Source organism: Dipodomys spectabilis, unplaced genomic scaffold, assembly GCF_019054845.1.
Source record: "Dipodomys spectabilis isolate Male_0828 unplaced genomic scaffold, ASM1905484v1 ptg000043l, whole genome shotgun sequence".
In the NCBI taxonomy this organism is placed as follows: domain Eukaryota; kingdom Metazoa; phylum Chordata; class Mammalia; order Rodentia; family Heteromyidae; genus Dipodomys; species Dipodomys spectabilis.
In genome coordinates, this window is record NW_024870720.1 from 25,252,135 (window position 1) to 25,272,450 (window position 20,316).

The 20,316-nt window shown below is 36.9% G+C and overlaps 1 protein-coding gene across 1 annotated transcript; it reads right to left on the reverse strand.

Annotated features, from left to right (window-relative positions):
• Nucleotides 1–274: 274 nt before the first annotated feature.
• Nucleotides 275–19,003, reverse strand: LOC122106623 (UDP-glucuronosyltransferase 2B15-like). The gene is made up of 6 exons (XM_042678026.1): nt 18,250–19,003; nt 16,669–16,817; nt 14,281–14,412; nt 11,946–12,033; nt 10,695–10,914; nt 275–589 (listed from the first exon to the last, which is right to left on the reverse strand). The coding sequence occupies exons 1-6, from the start codon at nt 18,971–18,973 to the stop codon at nt 319–321; spliced, it is 1,584 nt and encodes a 527-aa protein (XP_042533960.1). The 5' UTR covers nt 18,974–19,003; the 3' UTR covers nt 275–318.
• Between the last annotated feature and the right edge of the window lie 1,313 nt (nt 19,004–20,316).

Consider the following 20,316-nt stretch of genomic DNA (forward strand, 5'->3'; position numbering starts at 1 on the left):
ATTCCCATTCTGGAAATCACAACAAAACTTTGGATTTTATGCTTCTCTCTACTTAACATGCTCAAATTTCCATGCGTCTCGGTAGATTCAGTTATAATAACTGCATCAACGACTCAAGTGTAACTTTTGAGGGAATTCTGAAATTAGAATTGTACATTACTTCATGTTTAATCAGGAATAAGATCCATTTGAATATACCAAAGCTATAGGTTTAGGTAAAATGTGGAGGAGAATCTCTCCTAGTTTGACTGTGCTCAAAATCATTTGGATGGTCTTGCTTAGTATGGTCTTAGTCTATTCCCTCAGGTGTTGAAAGTTCTACTCGCTCTTTTCCTTCTTCAAAACCTTTTGGTAAACAAGCAAGCAACATTTTAAGACAAGGAAGGTAACAGTGGCCACACAGGCCAGTAGGAATCCGATAACATCCAGAGAGTGGTACTGGTACCAGGTGAGGTTGTGGGAAAGTGGCCTCAGATGCTTGGCTCCTTTGTGGCGCATGACAAATTCAATCCAGAAGACAGCTCGATCCAGTGGCTTCATAGGCTGATCATGGTGAATGGTTGACAACCACATAGCATTCTTTTTGTAGCTAAAGGTAAAAGAAATTAACATAAATATATCGAATGAACTAGAAAAGGTAGATACTGTACTATTCTGTAGATGATAAAAATAATTGTATAAAATTTGGAGAGATAGGAAAGGCTTTTTTCTGCTGTATTTATGGTTACCTTAGTGTAAAAGGCAAGAGCTTCTTAATGACAGTGGATTTAAGCATTTAATAAATCTTGTCAAAACCAAGAATTTCTGAAGTAGAAAGTAGAAACACTGAAATTCCAAAGGCAGAAGAAAAGCTAACTAATTCAAGAAATAATTATTAATGCACCAATTGTTCAATGTTCAGGATTGTATCACAATTTAGAGACCGAAAGATAAATTTGATGAAGCAGCTTTCCCCTTCAAACTTTGTACTTTTGAAATAATTCATCACTGATGAATTATTATGTAACTATGTAATCATTATGTAACTATTGTGTAACTATTATGTAAACATTTCTCTTCCTCCTTTTTTTGATCTGTGTTTTAGGGCTTAGACTCAGGGCTTTGGCACTGTCCTTGAGCTACCTTTACTACTTGAGCTACAGTTCCATTCTGGCTTTCTGGATGTTAATTAGAGTCTTGTGGACTTTCGTACCTGGCCTGACCACAAACCACAATCCTCAGATGGCAGACTCTCAATTAGCTAGAATCACAGGCATCAGCCACTGGTACCCAGCTCTCCTTTTATTTCTTCACCCTATCACTTACTTGTTCCACTATTACCCTATGGCTTACCTTTTCCTTTTATGAACCACTTTTGAAACTTCTCCATTTTACCTTGTTACTATGACACAACCAAAGGATAGGAAATGGAAAAGTAGAAATGATTGAGTTCTTCTTGCCTTGTGAGAAGTAATGTCCTGAAATTTGAATAGTTTTAATTATTCACATTTTCTAATAGAATATCAAAGGTGTTTGCCAATATTGTTTTATCTCTGTTTGCATTCAGGTATTGCAGGCACATGAGATTTGTGTTGAAATGATTATGTCCAATAGGTAATGTGAACATGTGCGTATCTAGGCAATTAAGTGTAACTTCCAAGGTGCTAAAGGAGGAGCTTGTAGCAATTGCAATTGAAGTGATTTTTCTCTTTATGATTTAAAAACCTCACTGACATGGCTGTTTTTCAGACCCAGTGATACAAATCTTAGTATACTTTTGTTATACACCAGGTAAAAATAAACTGAAGTGCATCAAAAACTAGGGAAATGTGTGTTGTATCATAAGATTTAGCATATATTATCTAATTAAGACATCCTTGTATTTTTCAGAATCAGCATTGTATATGTTTAAAATTTAGTAAGAACAATATGTGAGAGATTTAGTTCATATTCAAAAAACCTATGAAAAATACACTGGTTTAAAAAAAGTAGAAGACCCAAATATTCATGAGGTTGCTCAATGTCTGTAAGAAAATCAATGAGTTAGATGTTGGTGGCTCCTATAAAGTTGTCTACCCCAAGAGCCTGAGCTCCTGACAGTCCCAGCTCAAGGCTAGACATGATAGAAAAATCCCAAAACTTATCCTTTAAAATAACCTGAAAAAAGTAGGATGGGAGTCATAGCTCAAGTAGTAAAATCCCCATTGAAAAAGCAAACCAGCTGATTATTAAACTCCGAGTTCAAACTCAGTGCCTACAAAACATCAAAGTAACATGGCATTCAGAATGTTTCTGCTATAGTCATATACAATACAATTAAAAATATAGTGCTTTATTTATGCAGTTATGATAAAAGGGAAGAAATAAAGACTATTACTGATCATAGGACAAAATTGATAATAGTATAAAGGAAATAAAGTTATTCATTGAAATAATTTGAGTAGAAAATCTTTCTTGCTGCATGTATTTTGGATATATAACAATTCTGAAGGTAATTGCTTTTTCTTTATGATTACTCTGAATAAGATAATCATAGCCCTTAGTATGTAAGAATATGTATACATTTCAAAATAATGTTCTCTTCTTCTGACAGGATTAATCAGGTAAATTTAAAAGCCCTATCTAGTTATCAGTGATAGAATCAAAGCACTAACATAGTGAATTTAGAAAGCATTAAATATAATAGGAATTTGAGATTTGATTATTGTTTTGCCGTATAACAACAGAAATCATTAAGAGATTTTTCTAAGAAAAAAGAAAAAATTTATGTGGAGTCTTTTGAGGAACCTCCATACTGCTTTCCAAAGTGGTTGAACAAGTTTACACTCCCACCAACAATGCAGTAGGGTTCCCATTTGGACAAATCCCTTCCAGCATCTGTTGTTATAAGATTTCTTGATTATAGCCAATCTAACTGGGGCAAGGTGGAATCTCAATGTTGTATTGATTTGCATTTCTTTTTCTTTTCTTTTCTTTTTTTTTTTTGGGGGGGGGGGGTCCGGTCGTGGGGCCTGAACTCTGGGCCTGGGCGCTGTCCCTCAGCTCTTTAGCTCAAGGCTAGCGCTCTATCACTTGAGCCACAGCACCACTTCTGGCTTTTTTCTTTTTGCTTATGTGGTGCTGATGTGCCCAGGGCCTCAGGCATACAAGGCAAGCACTCTACCACTGAGCCACCTTTCCAGCCCTGCATTTCTTTAATGGATAGAGAAGTTGAGCATTTCTTCATGTGTGTATTGGCTGTTCTTATTTCTTATTCAGAGAAGTCTCTCTTTAAGTCTTTAGCCCACTTTTTAATTGGGCAGTTGTTTCTTTGAGGATTTGTTGTTGGGGGGGTTTAGTTTTTTGAGTTTCTGAGTATATTTTAGATATGAAACCCTTGTCCATTGTATGGCTAGTGAAGATCTTCTCCCAATCTGTGGGCTTTCTATTGATCTTGCTAGCTATATCCTTTGCCATTCAGAAGCTCTGCAGTTTCATGCAATCCTATTTGTCCAACCTCTCTTTGATTTGTTGCATTTATGGGTGTCTATTAAGAAAATTTTGGCCTGTGTTAAGTATCCCTAGAGTTTCTCCTGTAATGTTTACAGGGTGTCTGCTTTGACTTAGATGTCTTTGATCCATTTGGAGTTGATTCTGGTGCAGGGTGATATATATGGATCTAGCTTTAGTTTTTATACGTGTTTAACCAATCTTGATAGGACCATTTACTGAAAAGTCTGTCTTTCTTCCATTCTATTTCTTTAGCTCCCTTGTCAAAAATTAGGTGGCTATAGGTCTGTGGGTTCATTTCTGGGTCTTCAGTCCTATTCCATTGGTCCTCAAGTCTGTTCTTGTGCTATTACCAAGCTGTTTTGATTACAATGGCTTTGTAGTAAAGTTTGAAATTTGGAATTGATATTCCTCCAATGCTGTTCTTTCTACTGAGGATCGTTTTTGCTATTTGGGATCTTTTATTGTTCCAAATGAAGTGCATTGCTTCTTCTATTTTATTGAAGAATGAGGTTGGGATATTGATAGGAAAAACTGAAAACTAAAAGGATGGATATGTTCATGCAGTTCACAAGAGTAGGATTTCAACCATCGTAACTTCATGCTGTGTTTTTCAAACACTGAATTTTTATTTTATAAAGACTAATGATTGTAGCCCACTAATACATAGTTATTTGATGTTGAATAGATATATCTGTTGAACTAGATTGTATCTGCAGATTTTGACTGTGCAACTACAGACTTTGGTTGATGCTTGCCTTAAAATAGTGTGCTAGCACAAAACTGGTGTTACTTTCATCCCAAATGGGCAGAGCAACCTGGAAAAACAAGAAAAATGGCAAGTCTGGGTACCTCAACTCTCACTCATGATAATCAGGGAACAGAATAGATAATGAATAATCCAGAGGAGAGTTCCCAAAAAGCTCTACAAACACTACTGGTAAACACAGTAAATGAAAAAATTGAAAACCTGCAAAGGACCCTGTATGAGCATGATAGGGAGAGAGAGGAGACAAAACAAAGGTTAATACAGGAATATCATAAGCATAAGGAAGCTACTCAAAGATTGATACAGGAATTGCATGAGCAACTTGAGAACACTCAAAGAGAAAGTCAGGATGGCATAAGCAGGTTGAGAACACTCAAAGAGAACTACAGGAACTGCGTAAATGTGAGGAAGCTAATCAAAGAGTAATACAGGAATTGAAAGAACGGGATGAGAATACAGAAAAATCACTAAAGGCATTCATGGAATCCATAAACAGAGAGCTGAAAGAAGTCAGGGAGACCACAAAGGCAATGCTGAATGGAACCCAACAGAAGGAATGGTAGTCCAAGGAAACCATAACCAAGCGACTAAGTAATTTGAGAATAAACACTGAACACCAAATTAAGGAAGTAAAAAAGTTCATTCAAGATCTAAAGCAAAGCTCCAACAAAGAATTGAAAGAGATCAAAGCCGACTAACTAGAAGGAAAAGAAATAAAAAACAAAGTAGAAAGTCTTTATAGTAGGTTAGACCATGCAGAAGATTGAATTTTGGGGATTGAAGACAGCCTAGATATTATAGAGAAAGAACATACACCCATCCAAGACAAATACAAGAAATATGATAGCTCTATATAACACTTGGAAGACACCATCAAAAGGCCTAGTCTAAGGATACCGGGTGTAGAGGAGCACCTAGAGACAGAAGTTAATAGTCTAGGAAATTTGTTTAACAGGATCGTAGCAGAGAACTTCCCAAACTCGCAAAAAGATAGATCTATTCAGATTCAAGAAGCTTTTAGAACTCCAAATAGACCAGACCAGAATAGGACATCCCACCATCACATTATAATCCACACAGGATCAATTCAGACCAAGGAAAAGATCCTTAAAGCTGTCAAGGAGAAAAGATCAATCACCTATAAAGGGAAACCAATTGGAATCACCTCAGATTTCGCAGCGGAGACAATAAAAGCAAGAAGATCCTGGAATAATGTATGCCATGCCCTAAAGACAAACAACTATCAACCAAGAATTCTGTACCCAGCTAAACTCTCGTTCATAACCGAAGGTCAAATAAAAACCTTCCATAGCAAAGAAAAATCGAAACAATATATCTCCACCAAACCAACCCTACAAAAGATTCTTAAAGATGTCCTACACATAGAAAACCAACAAGACCACAATAAAGGCCAAGAAACCGCACCCAAACTGAGAATCCAAGAACCACAGGAAGAACCCAGTTGCTGCAGCCCCCAAGAAGGTGGATAAAATGGCAGGAACTCCCAAATACCTCTCAGTCCTATCTTTCAACATTAACGGACTTAACTCTCCAATTAAGCAACATGGACTGTCTAGTTGGATTAAAAAGCAAGATCCTTCTATCTGCTGCCTTCAGGAGTCACATCTTGCCCATCAAAACAAACACATTGTCAATGAGAAAGGCTGGAACAAAATCTACAAAGCAAATAGCCCCCATAAACAGGCGGGAGTTGCAATCCTAATATCTGATCAGACTTCAAATTAAAATTTGTGAGAAGAGATAAAGAAGGTCGCTACAAACTGATTAAGGGATCTCTCCTTCAGGAGGATATTACAATTCTAAATATCTACTCGCCAAACAACGGAGCACCCAAATTTATCCAAGAAACACTACTTTCCCTCAAATCGCACTTAGATTCAAAATCATTAATTGTTGGGTACTTTAACACACCACTTTCTCCACTAGATAGATCAACTCGGCAAAAACTCAACAGAGAAACCACAGATCTAAACAACTGCATAGATCAACTAGATTTAACAGACATCTACCGAATATTTCACCCAGCAGCATCAAAATAGACGTTTTTCTCAGCAGCACATGGAACATTTTCCAAAATAGACCACATTTTAGGCCACAAAGCAAACATGTCCAAATTCAGAGACATTGAGGTAATACCTTGCATTCTCTATGACCACAAGGGAATAAAATTAGAACTCAACACCAAAAGCCACCAAAGAATGTCCGGTAACACATGGAGGCTGAACAACACACTGCTGAATCACGAGTGGGTCATGGAAGAGATTAGAAAAGAAATCCAAATGTTCGTGCTATTCAACAAAAATGAGCACACAAATTACTAGCTACTCTGAGACACAGCAAAGGCAGTACTCAGAGTCAAGTTTATAGATCTGAGTTCCTACATCAACAAATTGGAGAGATCTGAAACAAACAATTTAATGAGACACTGAGCCTCCTTGAAAAAGAGAAGCAAGATAAACCCTAATCCAGTAGACAGAAAGAAATAATTAAAATTAAATCAGAATTAAATGAATTAGAATAAAAAAAAACCCATAGAAAGAATCAACAAAACAAAGAGTTGTTTCTTCAAAAAAATTAACAAAATTGACAGACCCTTAGCAAATCTTATCAGAAAAGGAAGAGAACGCACCCATAAATAAATACAGAGGTGAAAATGGAAACGTCACCACAGAAACAACCAAGACTCAGAACATTATAAGGGAAATACTTCTCAAAACTTTATGCTAATAAGTTTGTGAACTGGCAGAAATAGACCTTTTCCTAGCAAATATTGACATGCCAAAAAGAAACCACGATGAGTTAAACCATCTTAACAGGCCCATATCAAGCATTGAAATAGAAACAGCAATAAGAGACCTCCCAGCTAAGAAAAGCCCAGGACCATATGACTTTACAGCAGAATTTTACAAGGCCTTCAAAGCAGAGCTCACACCAATACTGCTCCAACTCTTCAATGAAATTGAAAGAGAAAGTTCACTACCAAACTCATTCTATGAAGCCATCATAACCCTCATCCCAAAACCAGGCAAGGACTCATCAAAGAAAGAGAACTATAGACCCATTTCTTTGATGAACATTGATGCAAAACTTCTCAACAAAATTTTGGCCAATCGACTTCAACAATTCATCCAAAAAAATCATACACCATGATCAAACAGGATTCATTTCAGGGATGCAAAGCTGGTTCAATACATAAAAATCAATTAATATAATTCATCATTTTAACAGGAGCAAGGATAAGAACCACATGGTTATCTCAATAGATGCAGAAAAAGCATTTGACAAGATCCAACATCCCTATATTATGAAGGTTCTGGAAAAATTAGGAATCCATGGAATATTCCTCAATACAATAAAGGCTGTATATGACAAACCTACAGCCAACATTATACTTAATGGTGAAAAACTAAAGCCATTTCCTTTTAACTCAGGAACAAGACAAGGATGTCCACTCCCTCCACTTCTCTTCAATCTAGTATTAGAACCCTTAGCTACAGCAATAAGACAAAATGCAAACATCAAGGGGATCCAAGTAGAGAAAGAAGAAATAAAGCTCTCCCTCTTTGCAGATGACATGATCTTGTATTTAAAGAATCCTGCGTAATCCACTCACAAATTACTTAAGGTGATTCAAAAAAAACTTTGGCAAAGTAGCAGAGTATAAAATTAACCCTCAAAATCAATGGCTTTTCTATATGCCAACAATGAGAAAAGTGTCCTGAAATTAGGAAAGCAACTCCATTTGAAATAGCCCCACAAAAAATAAAATACCTAGAAATTAACATAACTAAATAAGTGAAGGATCTCTATGATGAAAACTTTAAAACCCTGAAAAGGGAAATCAAAATAGAACTTAGAAAGTGGCAAAAACTCCCATGCTCCTGGATTGGAAGGATCAATATAGTGAAAATGGCAATACTTCCCAAGGCTATCTACAAATTCAATGTGATTCCTATCAATATTCCAACCTCATTCTTCAAGGAAATAGAAGAGGCAATCCAAAAATTCATATCAAACAATAAAAGATCCCGAATAGCAAAAACCATCCTCAACAGAAATAACAATTCTGGAGGAACATTAATACCAAATTTCAAACTCTACTACAAAGCCATAGTAATGAAATCAGCTTGGTACTGGCACAAGAACAGACCTCAGGACCAATGGAATAGAATTGAAAACCCAGAAATGAACCTACAGACCTATAGCCATCTAATCTTCAATAAGGGAGCTAAAAAAAAAAAATAGAATGGAAGAAGGACAGCCTCTTCAGTAAATGGTTCTGGCAAAATTGGTTAACTACTTGTAGAAAACTAAAGCCAGATCCTTATATATCACCCTGAACCAGAATCAACTCCAAATGGAACAAAGACTTCGGAGTCAAAGCAGACACTCTGAAAACATTACAGGATGGAATAGGAGAAACCCTAGGGCTCCTTGGCACAGGCAGAACTTTTCTCAATAGAGACCCTGAAACACAAGAAATCAAAGAAAGGTTGGACAAATGGGATTGCATGAAATTGCAGAGCTTCTGCATGGCAAAGGACATAGCTAGCAAGATCAATAGAAAGCCCACGGATTGGGAGAAGATCTTCACTAGCCATACAACGGACAAGGGTCTCATATCTAAAATATACCTGGAACTCAAAAATTAACTCCCCCAACAACAAACACTCAAAGAAACAACTGCCCAATAAATAAGTGGGCTAAAGACTTAAAGAGAAACTTCTCTGAAGAGGAAAGAAGGATGGCCAATAGCCACATAAAGAAATGCTCAACCATTCTAACAATAAAAGAAATGCAAATGAAAACAACATTGAGATACCACCTCACCCCAGTTAGAATGGCTATAATCAAGAGCTCTAATAACAACAGATGCTGGAGGGGATGTGGACAGAAGGGAACCTTACTGCATTGTTGGTGGTAGTGTAAACTTGTTCAACCACTTTGGAAAGTAGTATGGAGGTTCCTCAAAAAACTCCACATAGAGCTACCCTATGACCCAGCAATCCCACTTTTGGGCGTTTACCCAAATGTTCACAAACCAGACCACACTAAAGCTACCAGCACAACTCTGTTTATCGCAGCATTATTCACCATAGCTAAGATATGGGATCAACCCTGATGCTCCTCAGTAGATGAATGGAACACGAAAATGTGGTATATATACACAATGGAATTCTATGACTCCATCAGAAAGAACGACGTTGCCCCATTTGTTAGGAAATGAAAAACCTGGAAAAAATTTTATTAAGTGAAGTAAGCCAGGCCCAAAGAACCAGGTCCCATGGTTTTCCTTATCTGCAGTAACTAGTATATGTCTGAGTCAAGCAGAAAAGGTCAGATAAGTTGATGTTAGGGAGATGAACCCTAAGATATGTATTCAAATTTTTTTTTCTTTCATGCGATTGTTTCGAACACATTTATAAGATGATTTCTTTGTTGTTTTGTATGTCCCTCCCCCACAGTATAACCCCTGCTTTCCCTATATTTGATGTTTGTATTATTTGTGGAGGGGAAGGGGAAAAACAAATCGTTTAAATAGGGATACAGGTGGACCCATTGCAACAATGAGATGTACAAGTCTTTATGTTGCAAAGGAACTTTACAACTTTGGTAGGGGGCGGAGGTGTGTTGGGTGAGGGCTGGGGGTGGATGGGAAGGGATGGGAAGGGAAAACAATGCAGGAGGCTACTATGCTTGATATGAAATGTACTCATTATCTTACTTATGTAATTGTAACCCCTCTGCACAGTATTTTCACAATAAAAAATAACAATAATAAAGACTAATGAGTGACATCATAAGTTGAAAAAAGTTTACACTGGACTGGTGTAGTCATTGGAGGGAGTGTTCATGCCCCCCTATTCCTTGCTTTCCTCGTCTTCCTAGTGATCATCTGTTTTCATCCTTAGAGATTCTTTTCAGTCCACTTTTTCCCTGTTTCAGAGTTTCATACTATTCTCAAGGTTCTGATCATTCTTTTGCCCTGAAATCACTGCGGAACAAAGTAGCTTACTATGGTTGGAAATGAAAGGGGATCTGTGGAATCTCAGCATTCCAAATGCTGAAAGATGATGATCATGAGTTTGAGGCCATGCTAGCCTGTATAGCATAACAATGTTATACCACACACACTGACACAAACACACGGACATATACACAGACACACATAAATATACAAATACTTATTGATTCTTGTGAAATACATGATGAAGTCTTTCAGAATTAATCAAGTGTAAATCGAAGGTAGCTTTCCTGTTCAGACTCATATAAAAACTGATCTATAATCACCATTTAATAAAACAACAGTCAGACTAACAAACAGCTAGGGTAGAGTGGTTACCAACCATGAGTTAGATCCCTGGTTTTAATGCCTAGAAAAACACAGATAGATAGCCACACACACGCACATGCACACACACAAAATTATACTCACACAGGGTTGTTAATGACTGCTTCCAGTGCTCTGAGCAAGTCTTTGCTTGATATTGCTCTTATATCCAGTTGAACAGCTGCTCCTTTGGCCACCATGTGAGCAATGTTATCATGTTGTTCCCCAAACAAAGGAATGCCCACCATGGGAATCCCATGATGGATCGCCTCATAGATGCCGTTAGCTCCACCATGAGTGATGAAAGCTTTTGTTTTGGGATGGCCTAGGATTAGGGGCATTTCAATACAATTGTTCATTAAAAGTCTTAGACATGAAATGAGAAATGTATAATGTGAGCACGTGAAAGATACAGTGTTTCCCAAATAACAATTATTGAACCAATGAAATTACATTTAAATGGCCATAATATCTCACCACTATTAGTACACAATCTACTAGAGATGTGAATAAAAATCTTACGGTTTGTGGCTCAAGTTTTGTGTGACTTGAGATTTGAAAATGAATATATCATTTCCTTTATAACAGACAGAAAAACAGATAATGGATAATAGAGAGCACATCCTGAAGCAAGGAAATATTCATGTAAGATTACGCTCTCGTAAACCTAAACATGGTACATTACTCTAATGAAAGAAGTATGCTTGAAAATAGTATGTTATCATTTCATATTAAGCAGATGAATTTTCCCACATAAAATGCAGATTCATATACAATAAAACAAAGTCGTATGTTTCAGTGGCATTGCAAATTCTTGCCCTCCTTTAGGAGGATGCATAATGTAATGACTGAATTAAGGGACAGAGAGATAACCTCAGGTAATTACAGAAAATTCTTTGTCAATTGTAAGTATACTTTGGAAAAAGATAAACTGATCATAAAGTATACAATACAGTATAGTAAAATTTCATCTGTTGGGGCTGGGAAGGTGGCTCAGTGGTAGAGCGCTTGCCTTGCATACATGAGGCCCTGGGTTTGATTCCTCAGCACCACATAAGCAAAAAGAAAAAAGCCGGAAGTGGCTCTGTGGGTCTAGTGGTAGAGCACTAGCCTTGAGCTGAAGAGCTGAGGGACAGAGCCCAGGCCCAGAGTTCAGGACCCATGATTGGACCCCCCCCCAAAAAAAAAAATTTCATCTGTTAAGACAGATTTCCTTAGGATGGATTATAAGTCTAAAAGTTAGCTTTCAATTTTGAATTTTTATTGATAAATTTCCATCAGTTTGTTTCTTCTTGTGTTGTTATCAACTACTTTACAATTACTCGTGCTTTCAGTATGTGTTTTTCAGAGTCTTACCAAGGAGGTCATTCTGGGGGAGCCACTTGTACAACCGAGTATTCGGTCCTAAGGTATCTGGTTTCTTTCCAGTAAATCTCCAAAGAATCTATTAGGGAAAGACATTTTTGTAAGTTGTTTTGGTCGGTCGTGGGGCCTGAACTCTGGGCCTGGACGCTGTTCTCTTCAGCTGCAGGCTAGCGCTCTACCACTTGAGCCTCAGACCCACTTCTGGCTTTTTATCTGCTTATATGATGCTGAGGAATCGAACCCAGGGCCTCATGCATGCAAGGCAAACACTCTACCACTGAGCCACCTTCCCAGCCCCATTTTTGTTTTTAAAATGTAACATTTTAAAATTTAGAGATCACACAGTCAAGTGACTTTCATAGAATGAACAAAGAAAAGAGAAGAGGCTTAATGTGGACTTTTATAGTACTGAGAGAAAAAGAACATCAGCATTTCCTGTACTTATTTTCATACTTAGTAAAATGGACTATCATAAAAAATTTTCACAGTACTTAAATGATGTGATAAACGATAAATGAATGCATTCAACCAATTTTTATGTAGTCATAATCTTAGATCTGGTATGCAATAGCCTTTAAAATTACTAAGATTTGCATCTTTACACGTAAATCTTTACTAAACTAGCTCTCTTCTTCCAATTTCTCTAGTAACCTTTATAAAGTAGTATTAGGATAATATTCTCTTAGTCTATGAGATTTCATTTTAGTTTAATATTTGTTTCTTAACTGCCTATATGACAAATACTTTATGTCCACAGTTCTCCCTGGAGAGGAGTTCTATGAAAAGATGCTGTCATGCTTTACCAACCAGAAACGGAGTCAAACTACGCCATAATTTGTACTGCACTACACTGTTTTATTAAATGATTATTATATTACATAATACTCAGCACTATGGACTGTGTACATGTTCCCCTTACTAGTCATACTATGAATGGCCCCACAAAACTAACCTCCCTGAGAGTTTGTCAACCTTTACACATTTATCTGGATGGACAGACAAACGACCCCTAGAACCAATAATGGGGTTGCTAACAGGGCCTTTCCATGGCACACCCAGAGCAACAACTCACATTGTTGTATTGTTTCTTAAGGCTGCACCTTCTGATTCATGACCAGCACATGAACAAAATTATTTCTGTATAACCTTTTCTTTTTTTGGGGGGGGGAGTCTGGTCGTGGGGCCTGAACTCTGGGCCTGGGTGCTGTCCCTCAGCTCTTCAGCTCAAGGCTAGTGCTCTACCACTTGAGCCACAGGGCCACTTCCAGCTTTTTTCTTTTTGCTTATGTGGTGCTGAGGAATCGAACCCAGGGCCTCAGGCATGCAAGGCAAGCGCTCTACCACTGAGCCACCTTCCCAGTCCCTGTACAACCTTTTCTAACAAACTGATTCAAGTCTATGTAAGCAATTCTTTATGATACGTCAATGAATTTTTTTGAGTAATTACATGAAACAGTTTTAGCTTGCAAATTATTGGTTGAGTTGTATAGGAAAATTGCAGGCTGAACTTTCATCACAAATTTATGATACTGACATCTCAAGTTATGATCTATAATGGGGGAAATCTTAAATGTAGGAACTGGAGCTGGCCTGTAGTTCATAGGGCACATGGCTGCTGAAAGGATCCTCAATTTTAATGGTGCTACATGTATTTTTCAGTAGACAATGGCCACTTTCCCATGAACTGTACAGATCTGGTTTCAGATATAACAAGCCCCAGTCCAGTAGGGCAGGTTGGTTTTATTTACTTTCTCTTCATAAACAAGGCTGAATACACACCTGGAATGAAGAGTGAACCTTCCTTTTCTTTTCTCTGAATAACCCCCTCAACTGTATTCTAAGTGGCTCCGTTTCAAAACTGAAGGAAAGGATTTCATGGGAACACTAAACTGTATAATACACTTCAAACTAAACTAAACTATGTGCTAAATATTACTGTAGTGCTTCAATTTATTAGTGCCATTGAATTCCTTTCTGAAATATGGTTAGTGTATGGGTTGGCAGTAACATTCCTGCAAGAACTGGATGAAATTTCATGATTTCTGTGAATGCTTGCTAGCAATATTATCATAATGACACAATTTCATATTGTAGCTGCTGTGTGTCTTTCTGGTGACAAAATTCATATTGCATTGATTGTCAATTTAAAACAATCCAAAGTTCCTTGCTATTTCAGCCTTTGCCATGAATATCCTTTGTCTTTAAAATGGCTAAGACAAATTAGAGCTATTTTAACAACGTATCTTTCACCAGGAAACTAGTATAATCAGATACCCGAGTTTAAGGCTCATTCAATAAAGACCACTATTGAGGTACACTATCTCACCTTTTGTGGAATTTGTGCCAGTGCTGATGCAATCTCATTGGCTGTCTCTTCTGTTATATTTTGAAACATTGACCCCAGGGAAAACACCACCACACCATTGTCCCCAGAGCTCTGCACAAAGTCTTCCATTTCCTGTGAAGAAAAAAATTGCTTCATCTCTCTCTTTCTCTCTCTCTCTCTTGCTCTTTCTCACATACACAGAAAAATAGTGAAGGGAACATTAAAGTTTTGTTCTATGAAACTAGCCAAGCATAAGTGGCTCTTGTCTGTAATTCTAGCTAGTCAGGAGGCTGAGATCGGAGGATCATGGTTGAAAGCCTGCCTGAGCAGAAATGCCTGAGACTCTCAGCCCCAATTAACCACCAAAAGCTGGAAGTAGATAAGCTCAAGTGATAGAGTACTGGACTTGAACACTGAAGCTCAGGGAGGAGAGTAAATGAAAAGAAAATAGCAGAGGAAGGTACATAAAACATAGCAAGATACATAAAACATAAAAATTTCCATTAGCCATTAGTAAGGGCACAGTTAATATTGCAGAGGATATTGGCAATCAATTTTCCAAACATTTCCATCTGGAATCTAATTAAGTTATATTTCTCTAGCAATTTTCCCCATTAAACAAAGTTTTTTGTCTTGTAAATTGTTCTTACTATTCTAATCTTATGTGTGTGTGTGTGTGTGTGTGTGTGTGTGTGTGTGTGTGTGTGTGTGTATATATATATATATATGCTCATTTCTCAACTGATTTCTGTGCATTGTTCATATATCATCTTACTATCAGTGACTGAGAAGCTTTCTACAACTCCCATCAGATATTCTTTTAGTACTGTAATCTTTATAACTGTTCTCACTGAATTTTTATTGATTCTTTTTTTTATTTTATTTTATTTGTGAACATATTGTACAGAGGGGTTACAATTACATGGGCAGGATAATGCATACATTTCTTACCAAGCATTGCAGCTTCCTCCTTTGTTTACCCTTCACATCCCTTCCTAGCCTCCCCCCCACCCACCCACCCAATCCTCCCCCCCCCCACCAACGTTGTAAAGCTCGTTATGGACATGACAACTTGTACTTCTCATTGTTGCAACAGGTCCACCTGTATCCTTAAACGACTTGTTTTTCCCCATCTCCTCCACAAGTTATACTGACATCAAATATAGTGAAAGCAGGGGTTATACTGTGGGGGAGGGACATACAAAGCAACAAAGAAATAATCTTACAAATGTGTTAGAAACGCATGAAAGCAAAAAACATTAAAATACATATCTAAGGGTTCATTTTCCTAACATCACATTATCTGACCTTTTCCGCTTGACTCATACGTATACTAGATATCGCAAATAAGGGAAACCATGGGGCCTATTGAATTTTTATTGATTCTAAACTATCATTTTCAATGGGCTATAAGAGGTGACACTTCTTTATATGCTAATCACTTTGATAGTTTTATGAGGGAATCAAGGATTCCTTCTGAGGTGCTGAATAATTGATCTGACTCTGAATGACTCTTGGGTTTCTGAAATGCAGAAACTTTTTTTTTCTGCCCGGGCTGGCTTTTTTAAAATATATTTTTTTTTATTGTAAAAATATTGTATAGAGGGATTACAGTTACATGAGTTAGGTAATGAGTACATTTCCTTTTGAGCATTGTTGCCTCTTCCTTTGTTTGTCCCCTACCATCCCTTCCCTCTCCGCCTCCCCAACTCCTCCCCCACCCCACCAGTTGGTTTTCAACATAGTGTCTTGTACATCTTATTGTTACAATGGGTCAACCTGTATCCTTTTTATTTCCCTTCCCCTCCCCAAATTAGAAAAATGTATATACAAGATTCAGGACACCAACATCAAATACAGTGAAAACAGGGGTTATAAGGGGGAGGAACATACAAAACAAACAAAAAATTACGTAGTTCATTATAAATACATTAAAAACTATAGCAAGCAAGAAAAAAAAAAAACACTTGTGTCCCTATCGAGTTTCATTTCGCTTAACATCTTATTTGCAGAAACTTTTGATGGTTAAAAAATTAGTTTCGTGGCTGGGAATGTGGCTCAGTGGTAGAGCGCTTGCCCTGCCTGCTCGAGGCCCTGGGTTCGATTCCTCAGCACCACATAAGCAAAAAGAAAAAAGGCAGAAGTGGCACTGTGGCTCAAGTGGTAGAGCGGTAGCCTTGAGCTGAAGAGCTGAGGGACAGCGCCCAGGCCCAGAGTTCAGGCCCCACGACCGCCCCCCCCAAAAAAAAATTAGTTTCAATTGGTAGAATGCTTTACCCCACTTCCTGTATCTCTTTCACTGTAAGCAAAGACTTGTATTGAGTGGTCCAGAACCATATTTATTGAAAAGGAAATCAAGTAACAAAGACAAAAAGGTTATCTACTTACCTTAGGCAAGGGTTTGGCAGGTTTGCAGTGGAGTCCTCCAACAAAGTCAATATTTGGTAAAGTTGGGCGAGGGAATTCCAAGTCCCAGTAAGATCGAATAAGCCAGATTTCTGCTTTACTCATGGTCTCCATTAAGGTAGTGGGTTGTCCTGAGTGGAGACGAGAGAAAGTAAGACGTAAAAAACGACATTACAGAGAAGTTTCTGAATATAACATGTATTTTTTTCTTAAAATAATTTCTAACATATGTACTTAATGAGATAGAATGTGTTTGTTAGTAAAATGTATTACACAAGAAATGTGGTATGTGATTTGTGTGTGAAAGACAAACTGGTAAGAGGCTATATATATGTACTTCAGTTTATTGGCAGTCATAAATAATCATTAAAATAAGCAATTATATATTTAACTATGTATTTCTTGTTATCCATTAGAGAAATACTGTAACTCCAGAGTCAATAAGTCTATCATATTTATGGAAATAATTTTCCAAGCACTTCTAAAGCTAGTTTTCTATAGTATAACAAACTGTTCCTTGATTCTTGGTTTCCCATATAAGTGTATGCTTTATGACTATGGCTGAATTTCTTCCTTCTACTTGATTCACATTATGAGCTTAAAATGTAGTTAGTTATTATCTAGAATCATTTTCAAATATCACCTAGAAGTATTTGAGAAATAATGGGAATAGATAATTGTATTCATCACGAATACATGGTTAATATTTTTATTAAATGTAACATGATAAAAATTATACAGAACAAACAAATCAATTTACTAGATTCTATGTGTATATAAAAGACGACTAAAAATGATAAATGAATGTGGAATCACTAGAAGTTATCGTCAATGAGTCTCTGCTAAAATATTGGTTCTCTCAAGATTAAGGAAACCTTTTTACAAAATCCTGAAAAGTGGTCATCAGTAGCTCACACCTGTAACCCTACCTATCTATGATTCTGAGATATCAAACACTGAAGTATGAAGGAACCATAGGCAGAAATATTCTCAAGACTGCCTCTCCAATAAAGTAGCAAAATGCTAGGCTAGAGGCATGGCACAAGTGATAAGGTACTAGCCCAAAGAAAGTACCAGCCAAGCAAGCTTGAGAACCCTGAGTCCAAACTGTGGTACAAGAAAAAAGAAAAAAATTAAGAAAGAGAATACAATAAAATACTTTGATTTAAATGAGCTAAATGGTCAAGGGGAACAATTTCTTATTTCCTGCATACGTAGGTATAGTGAAAATATATATCTCCTCGGTATACGTATTTTGATTCATCAGTCTTTTAAGGAGGTAATTAGTGATTTTGATAACCAAGAAAAGTTAACAAATTTCCATTGTGAATGAAAATTTTCAAATGGGATGATCCCATAGGTTGTCCTATGTAGGTAATTGTTCATTGTCTTCTCTCTGACTATATAATGCAAGCTTTTCCATAGTTGGGAGTCTGGTAGACAATTTTATATTTAATTTAGCTACATCTCATCCATAAAAGACAAATTTCTCTTTTTCACATGCAACTCAGAGCACCTCTTTCAACTTTTACAAAAGTTACGATCTTACCGTATTAAACTTACCTAAAACTTCACTGTAAAAGCTACTCCACTTCTTTGAATCAAATGTCTCGAACCAAAAGTCAAAATAAAGCATGCATATCATGTTTTCTACCCTCTCCATGAATGTCATCTGACCACTTAATCCTGACAGAATGACAGGCACATAAGAGGGAGGGAATAGAAGCCCTCCACTATACTTTTCTGTTGTGTAGCCAGGATAGAAGCGAAGAGTGTACACCAAAGGAATCTCCAAAAGCTCAGCCAGAAGCTCCCCACAAGGACCGATGGCATCTGCAATCACAACATCAAATCTTGCTTTTCGTAGACTAGCTATAAGTTCCTTGTTCAGAGCTGCTTCTTTACAAATATTTAGCATAGCATCAGAAAATGTCATAAATAGATTCTCCAGTAATGGTGAATATGCCAAACATGTTGTTCTTGGCAATTCATATGTCCACAAATAGATCATTTGTGAGATAACTGTGGAGAATTCATCAGTATTGGAAGACGAAGGGAAAGTTTCAAATTTAATGCTGGATGGTTCATTGCTATCAACAAAAATAGCAGATGATGGTCTCACAACTGTGACTTGATGACCCTTCATGATGAGGTCGTCCAGTATTACCTTCATATTCATCCAGTGGCTATATTCCATGGGCCACACCAGTACATTCCCACAGCTTCCAGAGTGAAAGTAAGAACTCAGCTGTAGTAGCAGTAGAACTGAAATCCATTTCCAAGTCATCCTCACTAACAGCACAGCGTCCTTCAAACTATGTTCACCTCTGTCAATTTCCTGTGCTTATATTCAAGAAAAATTTATCTTGAAGTTAAAATATAACTTGGGTTGTTCAAAGCAAATATATAAAATGACCAGTCAGAGCATGTAAACTGAATGAGAGATTTATAAAATAAATTTTAATTTCCTGATGATTAGATAAGTAGTTTCAGCATCTCTATCATGTAGCTAGGTATGTATGACCTGTAAGTTCAAGTCTCCTGTTTTATGTAAGTCACTTTATAATTACTGAGAGAACTTTAGAAGGTGAGAGGTAGCTTGTCTTTGCATTGTCTTTCACAAAGTAATAAACATAATAATTTCAGAATTGCTCAAAATGTCTTAGATATCATGAGTGAAGAAATTTTTGTAGCAACTGTTGTGAAATATACTTCACATTCATCGAGTTCAGTTTAAAGTATAGCATCAATGCTTTCCAGTGTATTTCCAGAGACCTGTAATCACCTTCACTGTCATTCAAATATTGTAATAAAAAATCCTAAAAATGCACTCAGGAAGTCACCAAGATGGATGACTCAAAATGTTTGGAATGCTTTACTCCAAATGAAGGACCTAATTAACTAAAAACAACAGGGAGGAGCACCAATACTTGATAGGAAATGTACTCATTACCTTGCTCATGTAACTGTAACCCCTCTGTACAGTATTTTTACAATAAAAACTTATTAAAAAATAAAAACAACAGCTATTCTCCTGGAATGTTTGAGGCAGAGTGCCACAGTCAAGTATGGTTGTGGTTGTTTGAGAGACATTATAGAATCAAAGATACAACATGGTCTTACAAAGAAGGAATCAAGCACACAGTACACCTACATAAAGACTCTTAAATATGGACTCTGTCTACTCTATATCTCAATGTGTTTTTCAGATCTAGATTCCACAAAGGAGTGAACTTAGTTTACATCACTTAACATTATTTGTTCTAGGTCCATCCTTTTCCTTGTAAATAATATAACTTTTTTTTCAAGTTTATCAGAAGCCTTTTATTAAAAAATTAAGATCCAAAGTATTTGGGAGTAAAAACCAAGTGCAAAATTATATTTCCAACTATTTTGTAAAAACAGCAAGAAGAAAGAAAGATTACTATAACTGGTCCCAGCTTATTTAGTTGCTACATTCTTCTTGAAACATTATTCCCCTGTAAAGAGGGCCAGGCAGCTTAGGGAACTGTTTATGTGGATTTTAAATAATGTCTCTTATATGCTGAGATTCTTATTAGCCTAAGGGAGTAAATATAATGTCAGAACTTTGCAATCAGCTCATTGTAAAAATCACACCTACTGTTTTAA